Source organism: Mirounga leonina, unplaced genomic scaffold, assembly GCF_011800145.1.
Source record: "Mirounga leonina isolate KUSES-001 unplaced genomic scaffold, KU_Mleo_1.0 Mir_174, whole genome shotgun sequence".
Lineage (NCBI taxonomy): Eukaryota > Metazoa > Chordata > Mammalia > Carnivora > Phocidae > Mirounga > Mirounga leonina.
In genome coordinates, this window is record NW_023270451.1 from 80,211,464 (window position 1) to 80,226,595 (window position 15,132).

General features: G+C 41.2%; 1 protein-coding gene and 1 non-coding gene across 4 annotated transcripts in view; one reads left to right on the forward strand and one right to left on the reverse strand.

The window, feature by feature from the left end:
• TPK1 (thiamin pyrophosphokinase 1) overlaps positions 1 to 8,212 on the reverse strand; it is a 342,443-nt gene extending 334,231 nt beyond the window's left edge. Inside the window, exons 1-2 of one of the 3 annotated variants that reach the window (XM_035021313.1) lie at positions 7,483 to 7,819; positions 7,098 to 7,156 (exon numbers count right to left, since the gene is read on the reverse strand). In XM_035021313.1, the coding sequence (XP_034877204.1) occupies positions 7,098 to 7,140 (43 nt within the window). In that variant the 5' untranslated portion in view covers positions 7,141 to 7,156; positions 7,483 to 7,819. The other 2 variants (XM_035021314.1, XM_035021317.1) reach the window with 2 other exon arrangements.
• LOC118021436 lies at positions 3,287 to 3,416 on the forward strand. The gene has a single exon (XR_004682179.1). It is a non-coding gene; the product is annotated as a U6atac minor spliceosomal RNA (small nuclear RNA).
• Positions 8,213 to 15,132: the final 6,920 nt, after the last annotated feature.

Below are 15,132 nucleotides of genomic sequence, written 5' to 3' on the forward strand. Positions count from 1 at the left end.
TAGTCCTCTAGTTCCAAAACTTTGTATAGGCTTCACCCTGTTAAAGCATTAAAACTATGCCTAGTGTGGTGTTATGTAAATGTTATAATAAAAATTTTTAATACAATTATAGTGACTTGATCAAGTGTTGTACTAACAAGACTTAAAATGGGAATTACATTCAGAATAAATCTCAACCATGGTAATTCAGTTTAGAAGAAATAACTCCCGAGAGCATTATGGTCACAGGAATCTTTTTAAAATTTAAATGTATATAATCTTTTTGCAAAGAAATACCAAGTGATAGGGGCGCCTGGGTGGCTCAGTCGTTAAGCATCTGCCTTCGGCTCAGGTCGTGATCCCAGGGTGCTGGGATCGAGCCCCGCATCGAGCTCCCTGCTCAGTGGGGAGTCTGCTTCTCCCTCTCCTGCTCCCCATGCTTGTGTTCCCTCTCTCGCTGTGTCTCTGTCAAATAAATAAATAAAATCTTTAAAAAAAAAAAAAAAGAAATACCAAGTGATAGATAAAAGGCTTTCTAGCATAAATTTATGATGATCAAATTAGGTGGGGAAAATAAAATCGAACTTTTAAAACTAGTTTTTTTATATATTAAGTGAATAATGTCTCATCTACCTGCTGTATTTTTTTATTCCATCAGATCCATTTAAGAGTGATATAAAAGTGATTTAGAAGGTCAATATTCAATGTTAAAAGAGGATTTAAAAAGTGAGGAACTGAGCTATATTTAAAAAGACTGAAGAATGAACACGTGGTCCCAGATGGGAACAAGCAACTGGAAAAGTTATTTTGGAACAATGGGAAAATTTAAATATGGACAGGTACTATGAAATTTTAGGTAGAAAGAGTAGAGTTATGAACTGAATGAAACAACTTACAGTATGTTCTCATTTAGGTTTAAAAATACTTCACTATAATTATACACAATAAATATCTGGAGGGATATAAACACACACACTACATACATGGCAATAACAGCAGTAATCTCTGAGAGGCTAGAACATGGCACTGTTATTTCATTTTTGTTTACCTTCTAAATTTTTATAACGCATATGTACGATGTTGTAATATAAAAATTTTAAAATATCAATATTTTTATTAAGCCAGAAATAAAAACCTGTCTTCTGTGTCTTACATTTGTGAAATAAGCACATGTGAAATAATGATTCTGAAGATGGTTTGACTCTTCACTTTTATTTTAGCTCTCAGGTGTTTATAATAAATCAACTTTACTTTCAAATATATGGAGTTCTGAATATAAGCTTCATGCTAAAAAAATGAAATAATCACAGACACTGAAGAACCCAAAAAAAGTCCCTATTTATAATATTTTGAAAAGTCACCTATATTTAGAGTTTAAAATAGCAATTGTATGCCCATACCAGTTAAATATTGTTCATCATGAATTAAAACAAAAATCTTTAGGTAAGAAGTTAAGAAGGAAATGAGAAAAATTCTTGCTATTTATCAGTGTTAAAATGCTAGTCTTAAATCTTCCCAACAACTGTCCTTAGAAACTCTCATTCTCTGTATATCACTGATGAGAAAAATCTTAAGGACTGAATCCAGAATAAAGAAACTCCTACTTGGCAATCATTTTCCAATACTATACACATATCAAATCATTAAGCTGTACATCTGAAACTAATACAATGTTACGTCAATTATACCTCAATTTATAGAAAACAAACTACAAATTGATTTTTTTTAAAGATTTTATTTTTCAAGTAATTTCTACATCCAATGTGGGGTTTGAACCCACAACCCAGAGATCAAGGGTCACATGCTCCATCAGCCAGGCGCCCCTATAAATTTATTTGTAAAAAAGTAAAGATGGAGCACCTAGCTGGCTCAGTGAGTAGAGCACCAACTCTCAGGGTCGTGAGTTCAAGCCCCATGTTAGGTGTGCAGATAACTTAAAAATAAATAAAAGGAAAGACCTCCCCTCCCCCAATAGCAAAATGGCAAAGAGTCATAAATGTTTCACAAAAGATCTGCAAAAGGCCAATAAACACTCAAAAGATAAGCATTCTGCCATAAAGGAAATGCAAATTAAAATCACAGAGATGCCTCTAGATATCCACCAAATGGCTAAAATTCTAAGGATTAGAAAAGAACATTCTTTTATAAATTTAGCATGAGATAAGGCATGAGTATTAAAGCTGGAACAAATGTTCACATAAGTAAACACGTGTTCATGTGGCTTGGGCAGACAGGGAAAGATAAAATGTGTTCTGGAAAAGTAGTTAGGAATCAGAACTCAGAGCATCTTCAAGTCCAGGAGAAGGACTTTAACCCATATAGGATTAGCAAACCCATGAAATGGATGACAGCTTTGTGTAGAATGTTCCAAGGGGGGAGAAGATACAGAAGATTTCAGAAGCATTTCTTATCTCCTACCCTGCATTAAATTTCTCTATCCTCCACAATCTGATGTTACCCTCACTCCTCAACCAAAATCCCCACCTGCACTCTCCAACCTACTCAGAGTTTCATTCTCTTTACTCACCACCAGGTGAGCTCACACCTGGTCAGAGGGAGCACAGAGCTTTCACTCAGGGCACATCACCCGCATTACTCTTCTGCTCCCCCTAGACTGCTCTCAATTTAAGTCCAGTGCTTTTGCAGAGGCACAGCTGAGGTCTACCCATTCCGTGATTTCCTGCCTACTCCAAACTGCCCTCATCTCCTTCCCGAGTCCCTCCCTTCCTTATGTGGGTTCCTGTAATACACAATTCAACATCTAACTAGAATCCGTATATTGTTCTCAACTCTCCAACCAGACTATAAACTCCTGGATAGAAGGGATCACACCTTCCACTTTTGTACCTCTGCTGCACCTACTACCAAAGAATATACACTAGCTAGTTGTCAGTTCCTCTTGATACAGAAATGCAAACATACCCTTTCATCCAACAATTCTATTTCTAGTTTATCCTACTGATATATACATATACACACAATAACCTAGGATCAAAAAGAGCATTATAGATAGTAACAATAAAAACTGGAAATAACCTAAATGTCTTTTAAGAAAGACTAGTTCATTTGAGTCTATATTGCCTATTAAAAAACAGAACTTGGGGGCGCCTGGGTGGCTCAGTTGGTTAAGCGACTGCCTTCGGCTCAGGTCATGATCCTGGAGTCCCGGGATCGAGTCCCGCATCGGGCTCCCTGCTCGGCAGGGAGTCTGCTTCTCCCTCTGACCCTCCCCCCTCTCATGCTCTATCTCATTCTCTCAAATAAATAAATAAAATCTTTAAAAAAAAAACAAAAAACAGAACTTGGGGTGTTGTATGAAAGCAGAGAAGGTGAGCACTCCCCTTGACAAGGATGGATGAGGCCCTCAGGCCTGACAACAAGCACACATACAGTTAAGTCACTGCCACCTACTTTGCGGCATCTAGCCATCGTTTTTTTGGTTTGTTGAATCACTATATTGTACACCAGAAACTATGTTAGCTACACTGCAATTAAAGTTAAAAAAAACCAAAAATCAAAAAGACAACTTGGGATACCTATACATATGGACCTTAACATAGTAAGTGAAAAAAGTTGCAGGAAATGGGTAAATAGGTCCTATCTTACTTATATAAACATAATTTACAAAAACAATTTTAGAATGATCATCTCTGGTAAGTCGGATGGACTTTTTCACTTCAGAAACACTTCTATTTTGTTTGAAAAAATAGAACACATACAATGTAGTAAAAAAAAAAAATTTACTCACTGTCCCAAAAAAGTAAATAACAATTTATAATAGGAATCCATTTTCTTTAAAATAAAGCTCATAATATGCTGAGGTATATGTAACAAAATGAATATTTAGAACATATGCCAACTGTTAATAATGGTTATTTCTAGAAGAGGGATTACAGGAAACTCAAACTGCATTAGTTTTTCTTTAAACAAGCACTTACTTTAGTTATCCTCCCCCACCAAAAAAAAAAAAAAAAAAAGATTAAAAAATCTGAGCTAGGATCCCAGAGATGTAAGCATTTTGGTCCACCTGGCAATTAGTTAAAACCAGCTTAACTGGTGGACAGCCCACTGTATTAAATCTGAGTAAGCATTACAGGTAAATCACATCTACCAATCAGTCACAGAAGTTACTGATTGAAAAGCTACTTCTCCGGGGGGAAATCGGAGGGGTGGACGAACCATGAGAGACAATGAATATGAAAAACAAACTGAGGGTTCTAGAGGGGAGGGCGGTGGGAGGATGGGTTAGCCTGGTGGTGGGTATTGAGGAGGGCACGTTCTGCATGGAGCACTGGGTGTTGTGCACAAACAATGAATCATGGAACACTTCATCTAGAACTAATGATGTAATATATGGGGATTAACATAAGAATAAAAAATAAATAAAAAATTGCCATTAAAAAGAAAAGCTACTTCTCTACTAGGTATTAAATATCTGTTTGATGAAGGGAATACTGCTAAAGTTAAACTTAAATATTTGCTGAATCATGCAAAAGGCAGGCAATGCACTGGTCTCTCCTAATACACTGTTCTGTTTTTAAGTATCTCTCAGGTATCCATAGTCAACTGCAAACTTGCCTCAGGCCTTTATTTCAAGGCCAGTGCCTGAGAGGAGGCAGAAATCCCTACATACTTTCACCCTTAGTGGAGGAAGAAACTATGAGAACCACTAAATGACAGAGAATCCCAAGGGAGCACTGGATTCTGTCTCGGTGGATCCATGCTTCATAAAGGATATTATAGTTCTTACAGTTACTCTATATGCCCTGCTCCAGAGAGGGGCTTACACATGTCCAACTTAACGCGTCCGCGTTGAGTTAAAAACAGAGCAAGCAGAACTGCCTATTTTTCCTGAAGTCTACTGCTCCAAGTATTTTCCCATCTCAGCACTGACCCGGAGATCCAACTGCCATTTTGTTTTCCCCTTGGACTTACTGCTGAATAGCTTATCACTACTGATGCTAAGTGCTTTATTTGTATTACAACCAGTTTATACTCAACAATCCTGTTAAGTGTTCATATTTTACCAGTGAAAAACCTGAAATACAAGGTCTGATAATTAGTGCTAAAAAGAAAACCACAGGCTCAAAAATGGAGTCACTTATGCTAGACCAATCTAACTGCAGTCTCAACCTCACCCAGAAATGTAGTCTTCAGTCAGAAATTGTCTGGTCGGCACCAATGAAGTCCTCTGTTACTGGCCTTTCTCCATCTCCCAAAGGAAGGTGACCTCATCCCAAACAATCCTTTTTTCTCATTTCCTTGTCCCACCTTTTAAAACAACAACAACAACAAACCTTTCCCTTTCTGTAGCCTTTAGGAGCTCCCCTCTACTTACTAGCTGGGATGCTGCCTGATTTCATGAATCAAATAAACCTAATTATATCTTTAAAACTGACTCAGCTTAATGTTTGTTAACACTAGTAAATAGTGGCAAAACTACGGTTTAAACCCAGAGATTGATTCCTCAATCCAAGCTTTACTATACTGCACTATCTCTGGGATATCTTCTTTTCAACCTAGAAAACACGAGAAATCTTCAGTCAGATGTCGCCACAAAATGAACAAATCTTTTAGAATTTCCAAAAAACAAAAGTTTTATTCAAGCCCAAGTCTTAGACAGCTGCCCTGGATACACAAAATTTGCAAAGAAGAGAGTGCTCCAGCAAAGTATGGTGTAGGATTATACACATTTTTAAGTAAAAAGTTACAAATAATTAGACAAAGAACATTTCGGAAAGTTGCAGACCTTATCTTAAATTTCTACAATATGCAGGGCTGTAGCACTTTCATCTTATGGGGAACAGGGAAGTTTCTTTTTCTTTTATGTTCAGACTGCTCCTTTTTGGTGTGTTTTGTTTTTTGTTTGTTTCACAAAGCAGATGTACAATATGTGCTCAGAGCACAAAGAGAGCCCATGCTTTGAGGTTCTGCAGAGTCAGTCTGACCTTAGTAAATGTTAAAGTACAGCATCTTCCCAGGGAGCCCAGGAGCAGGGCCCACAAATATCAAAAGCTGAAAATTTCCTTTATCACAGTAAAGCACTTAGGTTTTCACAACAATACTGAACATCAACAGGCCACATGGATCAAACATTTACTCACGGAAATGCTGTCTGGCTACCATCAGGTTACTACGAACTTTATTTCACAAAATCTTTGCCATTGCTTTTCTCAACTTTTGAAAAGCTATTTACAGTAATAATTAAACACTCAACCTCTTAACCAAGTCAAACAGATTTGGGTTCAGATTCCCGTTCTGTTACTGCTTTCCTTCACTTGCAAATAAGATATAAAGGTATATGTGAAAAACTTAGCATAGTGAATGACTGGAGCCTAAGAAGTCAAGGTCCCCTACTTCTATCCTTTGTTTTACCACCAATACTCCCAGGATGGGGAACAACTGGACAAGTCCAAATCAAATTCAATACTCTAACTAGACCCATTTATTCATGTGTCTATAGAAAACTTTAAACACTAAATTATGCATTCCACTTAAATGTATGAACTGATAAAACAAGTTCTACACAACCAAGAAAAACTGGTAAAGAAATATATTTGATATTAAGAAATTATCACGCAAGTCAATTACTGCACAGAATGAATGCTAGCTTCACAGTAACTCATACCTCTCATCTATAACCCTGTGAATTAGGATAATTTGAAACTTTAATAAAGATCCTCAAGTCAGTGTTAGCTTTAAAACGTCTTGTATTGGACAAGCTCAGGGGGGCTTTCAATGCATTAAAAATGCAAGAGAGGCAATAATGACTGATCTTAACCCCTCTGGCGGCTAAGGGTCTGCGAGGTTAGAGACCAGCTGAAGCTGCCCTCGAGACTAAGGGTTAACGTTGCACAGGGCGCTCACTCTTCCCCGGGGGGAACGCGGCCGGTAATCAGTCCGCCCAACTCTGTGCCAAGGACTGAGATCTATCCGCTTTCTCAGCGGAGGAAACGGAGGCAGAAGGGAGGCTGGGGAGTATGCCTAAGCGCTCAGAACTCGGGAGCCAGGGGCCGACTGGAAACCTTTCTGGGTCCAGAGTTAGGCCCTTTGAACCCTTCAGGGCTCCGAGGAGGGGGCAGCTCGGTGACACTGCGACAGGGAGGCAAGTACAGTACCGGTGGGAAGCAGGGGTTCCAGCGGGGTAAAGGCATGCTCCATAGCGGGCTACAGGCCTCTGCGTTAAAGAAACAGAAACCCCACGTTAGAACGCCTCCTATCTAATCCAACAGTGCGCAAACTCTCCAGAACGCCGGCCGCTTCCGTCCCGCGCCCCCGCGGCGGCTTCCAGGCCGAGCTCCAGGGAGCCGCGGCGCTGGGGGCCCCGCCGCCTGGCTCCGCGGGGAGGAGCCAAGAGGGAGGCCGGCCCGCGCGCGTGCCTCCGGGAGCCGCTCCCTCCTCCCTCCCCCGCGCACCGCCACCATCCGGGGACCGGAGAGCCGGAGGCGGCCGCCCCCCTCGCCGCGCTGCCCGGGCGGCGCGCTGAGCCGCGGCCGCACTTACACAATGGCGGGTGGGGCCAGCGGCGAGCGGAGCGCGGAGCGCGGAGCGCGGACTGCGGGAGCGAAGGCGATCGACCGCTCGGAGCTCAGCTGAGGAGCCTCGACAGCGCGCGGCAGGCGCTCGCAGGCCTAAGTAACGGGCGCGCGAGGCGGCCCCGCCCCCTTCCGGGGCCGAGGGCCCGTGCGGGCCGCGCGTCCCCGCTGAGCCGCGCGCCCCCGGCGTCGCTCCCGCCTGCACGTCCGCCCTCCTCCTTCCCGCCGCCTGCTTCGAGGCTAGTTCGGCCCTGCAGCTGGCTGTGGTGATTCTGCCCAGCGCTCTTCGCTCAGTTAGTGAGGAGGCCGCTCTTTGCTCAAAACCAAGCCGCAGCTGCCCCGTCACCCTTCCTCGGCCGGGCTTCAGAGCCAGGCGAACTTCCCAGTTCTCCAGAGCCCGTCCTCCCGGTCCTCGTTCCCCCGATCCCCTGCTTCCCGCCTGCATCCTGAGCACACCTGCTTTTGTCGTTCCTCCCTTCCTGGTGAACGCAATCAGAGAAAGTTGTCGAGACGAAGAGAAACCTCGCTAACGTGGAGCCCTCAGGCTGCACCACTGCCTGCCAATTATAAGAATTGCCAATTACAGGAGGAATTGCCAATTACAGGAGGAATTGCCAATTACAGACCTCAACAGAAGAATCTTCAACAGGAAAGAAGGAACAATCACAGGCCCCAACCGGGAAAAGATGTTTGTCGCATCTCTTAGCAACCCCAGCAGACTCCGCCGATGAGAAACCCTCATCGCCCCGAACATTTGTTTTTCTCCAGTGAACTTTCAGTTCCAAACAACCCTCCCAGCTTCCTCCTTTTTCTGAAATAACGGTCCTCTCCTTTGTTGGGCTTACCTATGGTTTTGCCATAGCTTGCAGGCCCTGAATTGCAATTCTTCGCTATTCCAGAATAAACGCATTTTGCTGGCAAAGTAACTTACTGTTTTATCTTTCAGGTCAATGAAGTTTTGTGTTTTTTTAAGACTTATTTATTTGAGAGAGAGAGCATGGCCTTTGAGCGGGGGGAGGGGCAGAGGGAGAGAGAGAACACTCAAGCAGACTCGCCACTGAGCTTGAGCCGGACTGGGGCCTCACCCCAGGGCCCTAAGATCATGATCTGAGCTGAAACCAAAAAGTGGACCCTTAACCTGCTGAGCCACCCAGGTGCCGGAAGGTCAATAAATTTTTAGTTCGAAGAAATTTTAAGTCACCTACTTGCAGCTCCATTTGCTCCTTAACACTCCTAGGATGGAGAGCGCACTCTTTTGCCATCCAGCCTTTTCCAATCCTCATCACCAGAAAAATTCTTACTTTAGGCAAAAATCCTCTTCCCGTACCTGTCACTGTTCCTCCCCAGCTCCCAGGGCCACCACATATTAGAGGGATCCCTGGTCCTCACAATCATCTTAAATGTATTGAAGAGAGTAGAAAGCAAGATGGAGCCACTCATATCAAACAGTGACCTATGTTGAGCAGTGATTTATGCAGCCAAAGATGTTGTAGCTAAGACCAGATATCACTGAAAATAGAACAAGCTGAGGGTACCCAGAACTGATAATCCGCCAAACCAAAGGAGGTCTGCAAAGGCCCAAGTCTGATTAAACTCCTTTAAAAAGCAAGGATCTTTGCACGAAACTGTCAGACTTCCTAGATAATGATCCTTTCAGAGCTGACAACATCAAAAAGGCAATTGCCACCGAAGACTTGGCCCTATTGATCCCTGAACAGAGATTCTTCATGGCTTGAACATAATAAGCAGCACGTGCCAACAGCTCTCCCTGACTGGACCGAGTCCTTATCTCAACTGCACACTCCCAGACTGACTTTGACTTCGGTTTATTAACTTCCTACCCCCTGTTGCATCTTGTTTGTTGGGTGACTTTGTCTTATGCTTTGCTTTGTGTGATGTGTGAGAAGCCAAGTTAAACACGTAGCAGAATGTCATTGGTTTTGAAATCCTGAAACTGCCTTACAATTATGTTAATCTTGCTTTATGACTGAATAAAGCTGACACTGTGAGAAGACATAAGTCATGTGCGCACTCATGTGCTCGTGACAACTACCTGGGCTTTACCTTTTCTAGGCTAAGCTCAATTCTCTCAGGGTTCTAATGTAATGTGATTTTTAGACTCTACCATCCTGGTTCCCATTCTCTGTATTTAATGTTGCTCATAAATTGCGGTTCCGAGAACTAGTGAGAACTGTGCATCTCTCAGCACGCAGCAACTCCCGCAGACCCCCACAAGACGAAAACACCTGACCAACTTCTAATATGACTTCTAGTTGCATACAGCCTGTCCCTAGATTGATCCCAGAGCTGCTCCTCCCACCCCCATAAAATGCCTGCCTGAGAATGCTTGTCAACAGAAAAACCTGAAATACAAGGATTTGGTCAGAGGCAAGGAAAAGTTGTATTATCAAGCAGTTTGCAAATAGGGAAATGCAGTTTTCAACTACAGACTCAGAGTATGCCAAAGGGGAAGGATTAGGCTTAGATTAAATAGGCAAAAGACGCAAATTCTGTGCCTTTTATGGAACCTGGTTAGACTCAAGTCCCAAACAACTAGTTTCAGGAACAGGATACAGCTCAATATTTCTGGTGCTGGTTTCAAGATGTGGCAGCCATTGGAGAGCATGACACAAAGGGTTACAGGAGTCTTTTTGCAAATTTTGCTGAATTTTGTGCAAGTTTGTCACCTTAGGCTGTGTGACTGGTTTTGTTCCTCATGGTCATTTGGCCTGTTTGAAATTTTAGTGTTTCCTCCCGTGGCATCAGGGACCCCATCCTGTCAGTTATTACCTTCTAATTTGGGGGGTCCTTTGTTCCCAACAGTATGACTGCCAGAATTACTGTTTGTTCTAGCCAACACCTGATGATAGGCCCTGACCTCTCAAAGGGCTTACAACTGTGACATGTATCTCTAGCAACTCAGAAGTGCCTCTTTCCCTCTGTCATATCTCTCTCTGTCTCTCTATCTCCATCTCTCCAGGACCTGAGAGCCATTTCTTTGGAATATAATAATCAGCCTCTGTTTCCCAGTCTCTGCTGGGGCATAGAATCCTCACTTCTAGCTAGCTAACAGAGCTGTCCTAATCACATTGACACTGACCAACCCTTTGTAATTTTTCACTTCTCTGACTCTACTAGGTCCTCATCTTCTCCCTCCCTTATTCTCCCTTTAAAACATCCAAATCACTTCGGCACAAATCAGAACGGAGCTCAGCTGTTTCTCCTATTATCGGTAGTTACTAAATAAAATATGTTTTAACTGCTTTAACTAATATCTGACTGTTTATCTCACAATGTTCCAGGTATAATCCAGTCATAGAAGAGTACAACATGGTCTATGTTCCTTCACTTTTTTAGCTACCAGATCAAATAGAACTCCCAGGTGTTTTTCACATTTACCTCTCTTATGTCAAATGTGCACCTATCTAATACACAACTTTAAACCAAACTGCTAATTAAATATTATGAGTATGCAGTCATAGTTGGGGCCCACAGGCTGTGGGACATTGAAACTTCAGTTTCCTCAGGTATAAGACAGAAACAACGCTGCCTACTTTGGAAGGGTTCTGTAGGGATCAAATGATTTGGTATAGATAAGCACCTGGGCTGGTGCTAGCACATATAGATTTGCGGCAAATGTTTGTCCTGCTCCATCAACATGGTACTCCACATATATCTGGATGACTTCAGTGTTTATAGCTGTAGCCTACATCTTTGCAAAGTTTTTATGGGTAATCTAGACCAAGTGTCTCCCAAAATTGTTTAAAAGAAAACTGAAATACTCAACTACAATTAATTTCAAAAGCCCACATGTTTAAAGATGCCACCAGTGAAACTAAGAAGACAACAAACTGGAGGTGGAGTGAGAATATTTGCACATATAATAGACAAGTGGTTGCTCTATCTAGATGATATGAAGAACCGCAAATCCATCAGTAAAAGGCAAGCAAAACAGTGAAATAATGACCAAGGATATATATACAGGCAAATTACAGAAAATATTCACATGGCAAATAAACATGTGAAAAACACAACCGTTGATGCAAAATGAACAAACCATCTAGAAATTCTAAAAGAAAGGAGTTTTATTTGAGCCCAAGTCAGGACAGCTGCCCATGATACACAATCTTCACAAGAGAGTGCTCTGGCAAAGGAACATTTGCTATAAGGTTATATACACTTTTTACCATAAAAAGTTACAAATTGTTAGACAAAGGACATTTCAGAAAGTTGTAGACCTTATCTTAAGTTTCTAGTATATGCAGGGCTATAGGACTTTAACCTTATGGGAACCAGGGAAGTTTCTTCCTTTTTCTTAACTTTTGTGTTCAGAATGCTCCTTTCAGGCTTTAACAAAGCAGATGTAAATGTATGCCTGGGGCGCAAATAGAGCCCATACTTTGGGGTTCTGCAGAGTCATTTTGACCTTAGTAAATGTTAAAATATAGCTTCCCTGGGAGCCCACGAGCAAGGCCCACAAACATTAAAAGTTGAAAATTTCCTTTAACACAACATTGGTAACGTTTGGAAAAGCAAATTTGAACAGTGAGATAAATTTACTTGTCAGATTGCAAACTTTTAAGTAATAAAGCAAATTTACATTTATTGAGCAATTATTTTGTTGCAGTCACTGTGTTAAGGTCTTTTATATTTTATTTCATTACCTTAAAATGTAGGCCCCACAACAACAATGACCAAATTTGAATAGTTCACCCATGAATCCTCATACTGTAGCTCAGTTGCTGGCAAAGAGCAAGTGACCGACAAGTACTTATTGAATGTTCATAATGAAATTGTTTGCAAAAGCCTGAGATGTTCCTTCTCCAGTTCTTCTCACAGCTGGCTCATTCATCAAGACTTGGTATGAGTCTTTCTTCCCCCAGTTACTCCTTCTCTCATCTAGGATTGTCTGTTTTCCTGCATAGCTATACTTACCATCTGTAGTTAATGTACCCATTTACTTATCATTTGTCTTCTCCTACTAGCTCCCTAAGAGTTGGAACCATATCTGTTTTGTCCATTGCTATTCTCCAGCCAACAGGATACCTCCACCCATAACAGAGACTCCATAAATATTACTTAAATGTATTAACAAAGAGTGGTGACAAGAGAATAGGAAATTATAGTATATCATACCAGGAATTTTTTTGAATAAGTGAAATCAATATGCCCTCATGTGGAAAAATGCTCATGACAGAGTAAGTTTTATAAATGCAAATGGTGGAACAGTCCCACTTATATTTTTAAACACATTTGGATATCCATAGAAAGAATTGTTAAAAGTGACCTCTGAGAAAAAGAGATAAAGTACATAGGAGGCCACAGGCTGAGGGAAATATTACTTTTTATTTTGTATTTTATGTATTAATATTTTTGAAGCATATTAAAGTTTTAAAAATGTATATTAAAAGAAAATTAATGAGTCATTATTCTTAACCATTGGCATATTTGGAGCTTCCAAAGAAGGCAACACACATACAAACATGGTACAATTTTTGGAGTCGAGATTCCATAGCTTCAACCGAATTTTCAAGGTATTCCAACAGAAAGAATTCCTACTTGCGGGTTATGTTGTTTTCTCCAGGACACAAAGATGGTTCTTTATCTTCCTTCCCAATTATCTTCCTCATTTTCTTGAACTGATAAAGTTCAAAATATATGGCATATTGTTCCAAAGAGATCATATAATAAAAATCTTCTGCAGTGAAATAACTTTTGAAAACACAGCATATCATCACCAACCTCCTCTGAGAATTATAACACATTATCCATTTTTAGACATCTCATGAAGACCAGATGAAGCTGTTTATCTCCAAACCCAGAATGTCTCAAAGACATTGGAACAAGTAACACTTTTTTCTTGGCTTATCTTTTAAAATCTTGCAGAACAGTGTGGCTCCACACAACTGCTAGGGAAAAGCTATAAGAGACAACAAGCCTAGGTGCCAACCCTTCTTTGCTGCAACAGGTGTTCTTCCTACAGCTGCCACGGAGTGGTCTTGGAGTTCCCAGTCTCCAGGCAGCTACCTTTATCTTATCGACATCTGCTCTCAACTTCAAAATGCATACCTGTTCTGATCTCACTTTAACAGCTCATGCGGTATTCCTAACTGCCTTTGGGATATTTCCACTTAAATATTTGACCATTACCTCTGATTCAAGTGGCTAAACTGAAATCATTCATTTATTGCTCCTCCCAGAGTCTCATTTTTTTCCCTGGCATCCTTATTCTTCTGGACTCCTTGGAAAGTAACTTCAATTTGCCTTTTCTTTCATTCCATAAATCCAGCCAGTTGCCTCCATTTGTCCTATTGACCACTTATTCCAACCTGCTGAGGTCAATTTGGATCAGATTCTATCATGCTTGTCATTTTCGCTCATCCACCAATAAAAATGATTATTTTAGGACCTATATGAAGTATCATCTCTGAAAAGTCTTCCCTGAGATTCACTCAAACCCCTCACAATTAATCTCATTTTGCTTATAATTTCATTACATTCTTTCATGCTTCTTTTATAGCCCTTTCCACAGTCTGATATAGTATGGTTCATTTTAAACGTATGCCACCTTGTGGTCCAAGAAGGCTGCCTGTGCTCCAACCTTCACCTTATACCTTTCAAGCATTAGGAAGGAAGAAGGGCAAGGAAGATACACTATCTGCCTTATAAAAGATGTGAAAGATAAAATGTACCACACAATTAAGGAGATCATTTTCAGGCTCTTGCAATAAGGAACACACCCTACATCCTAAGATCCACATGTCATCACAGTGTAATTTTGCCTTAGATTTTTATAGGGAGGCATAAACAAATCGCAGGTGGGATGATTTAGAACTGGGATCTTTTGTAATCAGGGGAAATCTCAGTCAGCTGAACAGGAAACATTTATCTGTGTTTAGTTCTTTTCAGGCAAACATTTCTAACATCAGCTCATCATTCATGAGACAAAGAATGAGGTATTGGATACACCTGGAAATAATATGTTATATAGTCAATTCTATTTCAAAAAAAATAGAGCATTGGAGGAAATCTGGCCTCCTCAGGGGTAAACACAAGAGAATGATCTGAGAGTCTTATGGGAGTTTTATCTAAGTCATATGGGGAGGGTATTTCTTTGAAGTAATCCTTTTCCTGGAACACAAAAAGGTGGGTGTGTGTGGGGGGGTGGAGTTGTTCAGCAAACAAGGGGGTGGGGGAATTTCTTAGCCATCACGGTTTCTGGAGCCCAGGCTCAGGTGAAGCTCAACATCGTTAGAGGCTTCCTGTAAGTCTCACCCAATACTTTAGTCAAACCTAATTGGCCAGCACTTAATCATGTGGCCCATCTAGTTTTAAGGGAGGCTGGAAAATGTAGTCTTTTAGATGGGATGCAATAGCGCTCCTAAAAATGGGTATTATTGCTAAATAGAAAAAGATCCAACATTGAGAGCAGGCTAGCCAACCCTGGGTTGCCGTAACCAGACTCCATAATAACCACTGTGTCTTTTCCTCTTTCACTTGCCTGCCTCTCTCCTCTAGTGCCCCCAGAGTAGCCAAAGCTCTTCTAAACTATAAAACAGATCAGGTCCCTGTTTGCTTAAAACTCATCAGCCGATTTAAGAATAAAATCCAAACTGAA